Consider the following 11,720-nt stretch of genomic DNA (forward strand, 5'->3'; position numbering starts at 1 on the left):
TACAAACTGCCACTGTCTAACTCTCTGCAGACAGGATTGACAGCTGCTGGTCAGAGATGGGCGAGCCAAGGTGGGTGAGGGAACAGAGGCACCTGGGGTAGGTTGAAGGAAGGCTTTTCTTTTTTTTTTCAACTGTGTCTCATAGCACAGGCTTCTTGTCTCAGCTGCCTGGCAGCTTGCAATAGAAGAGTTTCAAGTCCTACCTGGGTGACTTGTTGAGACCTTGTCTTGAAATTTGAAAAAGGAACAAAGAAGGCTGTGTGTCCAGCACATGTTTAACAGGCACAAGATCCCAGTGTCATAAAAAAGAAAAGGGCCCAGGAGTCAGCCGGCTTGGTAAAGAGCTTGCCAGGCAAACACGAGGTCCTGGGGTCGATCCCTAGAACCCACATAAAAAACCAGTTGTACGCTGGGCAGTGGTGGTGCATGCCTTTGGTCCCAGCACTTGGGAGGCAGAGGCAGGTGGATTTCTGTGAGTTCGAGGCCAGCCTGGTCTACAGAGTGAGTTCCAGGACAGCCAGGGCTGTTACACAGAGAAACCCTGTGTTGGGGGGGGGGGGAAGCAGGGGAAGAAAAAAAACAACCAGCGTGGCAGTGCACATCTGTAATCCCAGCACCAGGATGCAGCAGATAGGGATCTCCAGGGATTACAGCAAGCTATTCTAGCCACATCCTTGAATCTGAGTTCAACGAGAGCCACTATCTCCAAAAATAAAGTAGAAAGTGATTGAGGAGAACAGGTAATGTTGACCATTCGGCCTCCACATACATACACATACACACACATGCCCCCATACATGAATACACAAACACATACACACATATGCCCCCACGCATGAATACATAAACACACATACACACACGACCCCACACATGAATACACAAACACACATACACACACATGCCTCCATGCATGAATACATAAACACACATACACACACATACACACATGAATACACAAACACACATACACGCCATACACACACATGCTCCCACACATGAACACATACACACACATGCCCCCATACATGAATACACAAACACATACACACACATGCCTCCACGCATGAATACATAAACACACATATACACACACATGCCCCCACACATTGAATACACAAACACACATACACACACATGCCTCCACGCATGAATACATAAACACACATACACACACATACACACATGAATACACAAACACACATACACGCCATACACACACATGCTCCCACACATGAACACATACACACACATACACCACAACTCATCCAAAGAAAAAAAAAAGGAAATGAAGAAGTAAAGGCCTTTCCTTCTGGGGCTGCAGGACTGACCTTGGGTCTTACTGGAGCCAAGCAGAAGGTCCCAGCCTGGCAGCTGACCAAGTTCTGCGGAAGGGGAGACACATCTGGCATCCAGGCTGGAGTGCTGGTGATACACGGGGGTGGGGGGCTGTGGTCGGGGGGAGATACGGCCTTTTGGGACCCCAGCTGCCACCTTTATAACCTGGAATTAGTAACTTCTCCACAGACAGCGTGGTGGTTGAGTGAAGGACTGCGTGTGTATCCTTGAGTGGGAAGGTGTGGGCCCTTGCCATGTGTCCTCCCTTGAGTGCCTGGGCTAAGGCCCTGGCCTTGGGCTTTGCCCATCTCTGACTGTGGTGGTTAGAATGTGAATGTCCCCCATTGGCTCGTGTGTTGGAAAACTCTTGTCCCCTCATCGGTGGCACTGTTTTAGAAGGTCTGGACCCTTGAAAGACTGCCTAACGTTTATAGGCTAAGTCCCACTAAGGGACAGCCTTGAGGTTTATAGCCCCGCCCTACTTCCTGTTTGTGCTCTGCTTCCTGACTACAGTAACAGTGTGACCAGTCTCCTCCTGCCTCCATGCCTTCCCACCCATGAGGGACTAATTCACCTGAGCGCCAAAATAAAACCTTCCTCCCTCAAGTGACAAGTCAGGTGCAGTCACAGCCCCAGGAAAAGTACCTAACACACCAGACCACACACCAAACGCCAGTGATCAGTACAACCCCTAGACCAGTGGTTCTCTGCTTGTGGGTCACAAACCCTTTAGGGGCCACATATCAGTTATCTTGCATATCCAGTATTTACATTATGATTCACAACAGTAGCAAAATGACAGTTAGGAAGTAGCAATGAAATAATCTTATGGTTGGGGGTCACCAGAACATGAGGAACTGTATTAAAGGGTCATAGCGTTAGGAAAGTTCAGAAGCACTGGTCTAGACGCTCCATCAGGACTCTCTGCTGGTCCTTTCTGCCCATCTCCCTCTTAACCACCGTACAGTGGTCGATTATACGTCTCCTAAGTATTTTCATGCACTGCCTTCCCTAGAGAGAATCCTCTTATGCGGCGTCTTCCATCCACGGACCTACGATTCTTCAGTGAGTATCATTGCTTCTGGAAACATGAACCACAATTCCCAAACCTTGAAATGAGGAGGAACCCAGTTTCGTGCTTTAAGAGGCCGAAGGAGAGGCTGACGGGATGGGCTCTGTGTGTGAAGGTACTTGTAGCACTAGCCTGATGAGGAAAGGTTAGCTCACTGGAATCCACAAAAAAAGACAGATGTGGTGGCTCACATCTGTAACCTCAGCACTCTTACAGTGAAACAGGAGGCAGAATGACAGCTAGTTTGGGGCACAAAGAGCAGCAGAAATAAGAGTCCACGCCTCAACGCAGCGACCGGACAGAACTAACTCTTGAGACTGGTCCTCTGATCTCTACATGTTGTTCCCAAACCTCCACATGTGTGCTGTAACATGTTTCTTCTCCATTCAGTAGTAACAAACAAAACCTTTACAAAAGAAGCCGGAAGAGAAAGAGATAGAGGCAGAGGTACAGAGGGAGGTATACAGGCAGACAGGCGGGCAGACAGACAGACAGCTAGGTGTGGGATGGCAGCCCAGCTTTTGGGCCACAGGGTGCCTTTTATTGGGCCCCAAGTCTTTGATCTTAGGGATACTTTCTTTCTGATGAACATTAAATATTATATTTTACAGCTGTTGATAAGTGCACTCTTTGCCTTTAAAAGATCATCTTCTCCCTTCTGACTTTTGAGCTCCTCTAGCAGTACTGTGTGAATTTTAATCCCCGTGTCCTAGGGGTGGGTGGAGCTGGCCGAAGGCCTCCTCCACACGCTCAGTGTGGTGGGTGAGGAGACAGGAAAAGAGAAGGAGGGGACAGGCAGGGCTGCCTGCAAAGTCCCCTGTCACCTCCATAGTTTCGGTGCCATCACACGCATGCACGCAAAAGGGAGATAAAAATACCTCCCCTGAGGCTGCTCAGGGGTGAAATGAGATAACTCAGGCTGCACACAGGCCACGTCTCCTCTCCGCTTTGAGTCATGGAGCCAGTCACGGTTAGAGCAGGAGGAAGGGTCAAGAGAGGTGCAGAACTGATGAAACAAGAACCCGAAAAGAGATTGTGAAACTCACGGGGAAACAAGGAACACGCACGACTTTCAGTCAGAGCGGACACTCCTTTTCCTAAAAGAGAGGTTCTAAAGAAACAGAAAGGGAGCTATTTAGAGGACAGAGCAGCCCCAGGCCGGGATCCAATAAAGCAAGGGCCTGGCTCTCCTCACAGGACCCCCCAGGAGCCTGGTGTGTGGACCACAGGAGGAGGGGAGGAGATGAGGAAAAGGGGGAAAGGAGGTGTCATTTCTCAGGAAGAAGAGGAGGGGGGAAGGGGAGGAGGGAGGGAGGGAAGAGGCCTGTCTCTGGAGAGAGGGAAGCCAAAGTCTGGGCCGCAGCTGTGGACTGCTCAGAGGGTAACACAGAGCAACAGAGAAATGCTGGTTGAGAGGACACTGGAAGGCAGAGGTCCTCCAGGTCAGGAGCAGGGAGGAGCCTTTAACGTGCACAGGGTAGGAGACACCCTAAATGCTAGATGGCGGGTTAAGAGGCAGAGACAACAGTTGCTCACAGTCTCCTCGGGGCCACCGAGGGGCAGGGTGTTGCACAGGGTTGATGAAAGCCTCCTAAGGAACGACAGTTCCTCCTTACAGAGCTGATTGATAAAAACACGAAGGATCACGCTGGGAGGCTGCTCTCCTGGCTCAGGGGAAATGCTGTGCCGTGCTATGGGAGGAGGGGGACACTGAGGGAAAGCCCTTCCTGTCCTGGGCTCTGCAGGACCCGATAGTCTTTACTCTTCCCTTGGGAGGCAAGATTTCAATCAACTGAAGTCCAGAAGAACAGCTGCAAAGCTAAGGTGGCAGGAGGGTGTGGGGGTGTGGGGAGTGAGTAAGCACTCATTTAGAGCAATCATGAACTTGTACCTGGCATCATTCTGTGTGTGACTGTGTACAGGTACACACGTGCACACATGCACATGGAGGCCAAAAATTAGCTTTACGGTCCTCAGGTACCATCTACTTCGTCTTTTGAGACAGTTTCCCATTGACCTAGAACTATCCAGGAGGCTACACTAGCTGACCAGTGAGGCCCAGGAGAGGCGTGCCCGTCACCACCTCCCTAATGTGAGCCACCACATGTCACTTTTTCTTTTCTTTTTTTTCCTCTTTCTTTCTTTCTTTCTTTCTTTCTTTCTTTCTTTCTTTCTTTCTTTCTTTCTTTCTTTCTTTCTTTCTTTCTTTCTATATGAGTTCTGGGGAATCAAACTTATGCCATTGTACTTTCAGACGAAGCGTTTTAACTGAGTGCTTTATCACCCAGCCCAGGGACTGTTTTATCTGTCAAGAGACACTTGGTACTCAGAATCTACCCTTTACATGGGGAGCACCATCATCCCCTTCACTGGATCAAGATTAGCTATAAAACTTTCGGACTCAAAGTAACATGACGATGTGGACCCCTTGTTAATACATGAAGAAAACAGCAATAGACAAGCAGGAAGTTAGTAGACTGCTCTCTACGTTCAGGTCCTTGTGGTACTGCCAGGGTTACAGAAGGAGGCCCTGCAACTCACCCAAGGTCATTGCTGGTTCACAACAGATCCAGATTCCAAGTCCCACTCACTACTACTGCCAACCTCTTCACACTAGCACATTGATAAAATCTATTTGGGTTGCATGGTGTTTTTAAAATGACCGAAGAGGGCTTGAGAGACGGCCCAGTAAGCAAAGAGCTTGCGTGAGGACCTCAGTGTGACTGTCTCAACCCATGTAAAGAAAAGAAAAATAGGGCATGGTGGCAGGTACTTGTGGTTTCATACCCACACACTTATACCTACACGAACATCCAACCCCTCACACACACGTGCCTCCTCAGTTGCTGAAGAGGAATCTAAATTCGAAGCCTCTAGCTCTGCAAAGCACTACACAAGCCTCTCCAGTGAGAGAGGATCCCCAGCAAGCGAACTCTGCTCTCAGTGGACCCTGAAGTTGCTGACTCGGCCCCCTGCACAGAGGACAGATAGGCGTGACTGCTCTACCAGGTTTGGTGTGGGAAGCCATCCTTCCTTCCCATGGGACAGACGCTAGTACCCATTTGCTACTGCTGAAATGTGATGATGATTCTCCAGGCTAGAGTTCCAGGTGGAGCTGGGGTCACAGGTCAGCCGGAAGAGTGGGCCCTCGGGACCATGCACAGGGCACAAGGAGAAAGGCATGTGGGAGTTTAGGTGATGGCTCTCTGTGAAAGGGGATACCTGGGCAGTACAAGAGTGATTTGAAATAGAAATTCCTTCTCTTAGCCCTGGGAAGGAATCAGCAGCACAAGAGAAGGAGTGTGTGATTTAACGCAGAGGGAGATAAGCAGAGATGAGACTACGAAACAGTGTCCGTGAGGGGCTCAGAAGATGGCTCCAGTGCGTCAAGTGTTTACCACACAGCTGTGATCCCCAGAACCTATGTAAGAGCCACAAAAGTCAGAAGTAGTGGTGTCGGCATCTGTAAATCATCTGTAAATCCACTGAGGCTAGAGAGGTGGAGGCAGAGACAGGAGCATTCCTGGAAGCTCTTGGGCCAGCTAGCATCGCTTAGCAGCTGGTGAACAAGACAGATCACATCTCAACGAAGGTGGAAAGTGAAGACCAACGTTCCACGTTGTCCTCTGACCTCCACAGACACACCAGGGTATGCATGCATGTGTATCACATGCATACACACAGGGAGGAAGGGAGGGAAGGACGGAGGGAAACGGAGAGAAGAGGGAGAGGGAGAGGGAGAGAGAGACTGAGAGGTGACAGAGGTGAGGGTGTGGGGTATCAAGGCAAGAGAAAGAGCAAGGGCCTGGAGGTCAGAGGTCAAGGTGACAGCAAGCCCTTTCCCAAGCTTGGGGACTCCCTGTGGCATGGAGGCAGCTGTGCACAGGACTTTCCAGCAGCTGGTGTGAGGCCTTGTCCAATCCCCACCTACCCCCGGATGGAATCTAGAGGCTCGGGCTGGGCTCTAGCCAGCAGGCGGGAAAGAGGCCTTTGTCCGTTTCCACCACGGGCTAAAGGGTTGTACAAAAAACATTGTTTTGGAAGAATGTACAAAAATTAAAATTTATAAAACTGAGGGCGGTAGCCCGCACTCCCCCAGAAGGTCAGATGATAAAAGGATCTAATGGAGCCACCAAGCCCAGCTGAGAGGTGGTAGCGGTGGGGAGGACGTAAGAGTGAGATTCAGCTGTTGTGTTCTTAGCAAACGCCATGCGTTTGGTGTCCTCTCTGCTTGCTTCAACGGCTCATTTTTTGACCTTCCAGTATATGTCAAGTTCTGGCCTGGGACCTATAGGGGTGACTTCTCAAAGACATGCCCGGCCTTGGTTCCTGGAACGCTGCCACCTTTGAGCTTCAGCATGGCCTATATAATCCCCACCTGTTTCTGAATGGCTCGCTTAATTCTTTGTGCCAGGCCCTAAGCAGGAGACAGGGGGCCGGGGGAGGGTGTGGGCACAGAGCCACTCAGGAGGTCAGATTCTTGAGAAGGGGCAGATGCAGGACCCGCTGGGACTGCCAAGGGTCCTCTTTGTAGGTTTGTTTAGTGGATGACTTCCAAGGCTGGGGGATTTTTTTTAAAAAATGAGTTGGACTACATAAACAAGCCCCTGATAGACAAGCAGATGTGTTCAGGGGAAGGGACCCAGATATCTAGGAGCCAGATACAGGTTGTTAGGAAGGGTGAAGCTGGAAAGGCAGACAGCATGGGCAGATACGTGAGGGCCACCGGGAAGGCCGCAGGAAGAGTGGGGCAGGTGTGACCACAGGAAGGGAGAGAGAGCATTAGTAGGTAGTCTTGGATCATGGTTGGAACACAGGCCTGGAAGGCGCTATGGAATGGCTGGCAGCTGTCACATGGGGCTCTGGTTTGGTGTTAATCAGATACAGCTCTTGCAGTGAACGGAACACCTTGCCTTGCGCATGCCCACTGGCAACAGGCATTTTAGTGCGTTGACATCCCCTTGGGTGGACCTCAGCTGTCTGCATCTGACAGCCTCCGTCACCAGCCTAGCTTAGTAGTTAGCATGTTGGAAGCCTGAGCCAGGCAGTCCTCCCCTCCTTGATCCTCCTGTGTTTCTTTAGCCAGATATCCATTACTTCGAGCATGCTGCAGTGATCCAGGCAAGGTCCATACCAGGGCCTGGCCTAAAAGCACTGATACTATTGTTACACTATCAAAAGCAAGAAATAATAGCCTTGCCACCTGCTGCTGGGAGACTGCCGAGAGTACCCACATCTGCAAGCTGGGTTTGCTTTCTCCTAAACCACCACTGCTAGGCATGGCTCCAGGTCACTTCTGTTCGCCAAGTGGATACTGTGAAGTCGGCTGTTATTCCCACCAACGGAAGAGAAACCTGAGGCACGGAGATATTGTGATTCCCCCCGCCAAAGCCAGTGAACGCCCAGGTCTGACACCACACAAGGACAGATAGACAGACACATGGATGGACTGGGCTCCGGCAGGCACTTCCCCCCAAAGTAATAGCATGTCTTATCAGTCATAAAACATGCTCAGACTCTCTTGTAATTAGAGAGGCATACTCCGAAGTTACCACATCTCCCACCCATCAGTTTAGCTGACATGGTGAGAATGAGCAAGGCTGTGGGTGATTTGCTGTACTCAGAGATGGTCATGGACATTAGAAACTGCTGTAGGACTGGAGAGAGAGAGCTCAGTCCATAAACTACTTGCTGTACAAGAGAGAACCTGAGTATGGTCACCAGGACCCACGTGAAAATGCTGGGTGTGGTGGTACATATTTGTAACCCCAGCCCTGGGGAAATAGAGATAGGCAGATCCCTGAAGCTCACTGGCAAGTCAGCCTGGCCCACTCAGTGAGTTCCGGGACAGCGAGAGGCCCTGCCTGACACGAAAGGTGGAAAGCACCTGAGAAATGACATGGTCCATGGGCCTGCATGCCTGCCCGCACAAATAGGTGCCCCTGCACACTCGTGAACATGAACAAACATGTACACACACACACACATACACAGCTGGCATGACCCTCAGGAGGACAGTTTCTGAGAATTTAAGACTATTTTAAACACATCAAGTATCTGTCTCATAGATTAAATCTTGGTATAGGGCACGTTGTCCGGAGCTCTTACAATCACATGTAGGTAAAATTCCACGTTAAAGATGGCTCCAGCCACCCAGAGAGAAACCCACTTGGTTTTCTTAACCTCTCCCTACTCACTGTGGAAGCAGTTACCCACTTTCCCTGCACACACACAGAATGCCTCTTACTCCATAGCCCTCCGCTTCCCAGAGTGTTTTTGCAAGCCTCTAAAATACTTGCCCAACTGAGGGTACCCTGGGAAAGGGTCAGCTGCTTACTGTGCCAGCCCCACGAGACGTCCAACGTCCCCAACCTCTAGAGGGATTGCACAAGGGTTGAGATGTAATTTCATTTGGCACTTCTGGCCACCCTCTCTGCCTCTGCCAGCGACAGCAAATTCTATATAAAGCTGCCAAACCTGGCATCTGCACGCTAAGCAGTGACCCTTGCAGCCAAGGGCAAGGCACCGGACCGCCCGTGCATAACTTGCTGGTAACAGTGACAATCAGGCCCAGAAGAAGCCCTGAACACTGTTGGGTCCAGGCAGACCCAACACAGGGAAGTTAATTCTCTCTGCTCCGACCTCGGGCACCGAGTAGCTACAGCTTTATCATGGAGACAGGATATAGACACATCCTGTCTGAATTAGCAGCAAGAAATAAGGCCCCGGGGGTGTCCCCTAGCAGGGACCCTGCCACAAATCCAACGGAGACCGGAATCTGGAGAAGTATCCCAGCAAAGGCTGTAACCCCATCAGCCCAGGAAGAGAGGTGTGAGAGGTGTTTGCAGCTGTTGGCCAAGCAAGGTCTGAAACTGAGCACACGTGCCCATGCATCCACACACGAGAACTTGAGTCAGCCACAGACTGAGACCAACGCGTGTGAACCCTGAAGTTGACACTCTCTCATAAAGTTCACCTCGGGGTGCTACACATTTGTAAACATCTGGCACATCTCAGCCTCGACTCTCAAGTATTTATATGCGTCTCATTCTTACAATCCAATGAGAGCTATTCTATGAAGATTTCTCACTTTGTGGATGCCGAAACGCGAGCCGAGACATCACAGTGATGATCCCAATACAGGCAACATACAGGACAGCATGTACCGGTGACGCGGATCGGCACACAGTCACAGACCACACACCATCGATATAAGGTACCTATCCAAGCCACACAAGACTGGGGCTGGAGAGGCCTCCACTGCCTGCATTTACAGGACTTAACAGGACAGACCAGGGGTGTAGTTTAGTGGTAGCATGCTTGCCTAGCACGCATGGAAGAGACCCAAGTTCCCTCTTTAGTATGGCATAAACTCTGTGTTGCCACATGCCTGTAATCACAATACTTTAAGACAGGGGGATCAGAAATTCAAAGTCATCTTTGACTACACGGCCTGGTCCAATCTACGAACTAGCGTGGGTGACATAAAACCCTGCCTCAAAAATAAATATAAAATAAAATAAAATAAGGGGTTTCTGTTTAGAGAACACCATGCAGGCTCTGAGGAATTCCTTTCTGAGGTGAGGGGTAAAATGGATAAACAGTTGTTGTTCTTTTAAAAACAACACTTGAGACTGCAAAAGCCCCAAAGCAGACCAAAGCAGAGTAGGGCCGGGCCGGGAGAGGCCCATCAATGTTTCCTACATCCGGAGACTCACACTGCTCCTGTCACCAAGAAGTTAAAGCGTTTAAAAAGACAGTCGTTTTTGTTTGTTGTTTCATAATCCCCAAGAGTCAGAGAGAGCAGATCCGCAAAGTCTGTGCCTGTCCCAGGGCCACTGGGCCAGAAAGAACTGTTGGAGATTTTTGGAGTTTTCCCGGAGTTGGCCCGGGTTCCCTGGTGCGAACTTGACCGGACCACGGCAACTTGCCTTGGGGGTGGGGTGGGGGGCGCCTGGTTACTGAAGGCTCGGCCTCTCCCTCCCTCCCTCGGGTCCCCGACCCTTCCCAAGTCCCACACAAAGAAACAGCGCGCCACCGCGGGGCTGGTGGCCTCTTTGGGCTGCGGGGACATCCATCCGGCCAGGGCGCCAGGCCTGCGGCTCTCGGGCTCGGACCCCGCGCGCTTGGTGCGCCACAGTGCGGGTCTGGCGGGGATCTGGGACAGTCCCGGTACTCACCGTGGTGCGCGGGAGGCGGCGTGCTCGCCGGGCTGCTCATCGCCACGCGGCGGGGAGACACGCGGTGGACGCACTGCAGCGGCGGGGGTCCCCAGCTCCTGGACGCTGCCTCTCGGTTGTACCTGGGGCTCCCACTCCGCGCGGCCAGCAGAAGGGAGGGGCTCCGCCCCAAGATAGGCACACTTCAACTTTTTTTTTTTTCTACAACTTGGCCATGAGGTTCCCACCCATTTTTTTTTTTTTTTTAAACACACACCCGCCCACTTCCGAACGTTTTCTTCTGCGCTCTAACTTTCTGCTCAAGGCTCACAGTTCTCGGTGTTTCTGTTTCCATCTGCCACTATCAGATAGAAACCTTGTGGTTAGACCCCCCCCCCTCCTCCGCCTCCCCGTGTGAGCGCTGGAAAAAGTCCCACGTGAGACCCAGTGGCCTGGCTGGGTACTGTCCAAATAGGGGCAGACAAGCATTTCAAGCCTGCACAGCTTGGATGCTCTGCAGCCAGAACCAATCTAAACATTTCTTCTTTTTAAAATGATTCCTCTTAATTAACATTGATTGTTGTATATATTTCCAGGGTATGGCACAATATTTCAGGACATACATACACAGGCTTCGTACTGATGGTGTCAATTAGCATTCCTAACGCTTTACCAATCTTTTACTTCTGGAGGCATCCAGCTCAGGGTGTGTGTGTGTGTGTGTGTGTGTGTGTGTGTGTGTCCGTCCCCGCGTGCACGAGCGTGCAGCCACGCTCTGCTTTAGTACCACTTACCTAACCTTGCTCTGTTTTTCCTCCTGTCATTGATCACTAATAACTGCTACTGGACTTTTCTACCAGATGGGTAATGCTTGCATTTGACTCTCTGTGTCTGGCTTAGTTTGCTTGACCAAATGCCCTCCACTTCCACCCTATGTCACTCCACAGGGCTGCCAGCTTATGTCATTAAATGGTGCTGTCACCTTGCAAGCATGAGGAGGACCCGAGTTCAATTCCACTGTCTTAGTTACTTTTCTTGTTACTCTGATAAAATCAGGTTTATTCTGGTTTGTAATTAGAGGGTACGGTCTGTCATTTCAGGGGAGGCACAGCCTCAGGAGCTTGAGACAGCTGGACACATTGGATCTACAC

General features: G+C 50.7%; 1 protein-coding gene across 1 annotated transcript in view; it reads right to left on the reverse strand.

The window, feature by feature from the left end:
• Gypc (glycophorin C (Gerbich blood group)) overlaps positions 1 to 10,843 on the reverse strand; it is a 43,719-nt gene extending 32,876 nt beyond the window's left edge. The window contains exon 1 of the mRNA XM_059246241.1: positions 10,591 to 10,843. Within this exon, the coding sequence (XP_059102224.1) occupies positions 10,591 to 10,630 (40 nt within the window). The 5' untranslated portion in view covers positions 10,631 to 10,843. The remainder of the gene's footprint in view (positions 1 to 10,590) is intronic.
• Positions 10,844 to 11,720: the final 877 nt, after the last annotated feature.

This window comes from Peromyscus eremicus, chromosome 19 (genome assembly GCF_949786415.1).
Source record: "Peromyscus eremicus chromosome 19, PerEre_H2_v1, whole genome shotgun sequence".
Taxonomy (NCBI): Eukaryota; Metazoa; Chordata; class Mammalia; order Rodentia; family Cricetidae; genus Peromyscus; species Peromyscus eremicus.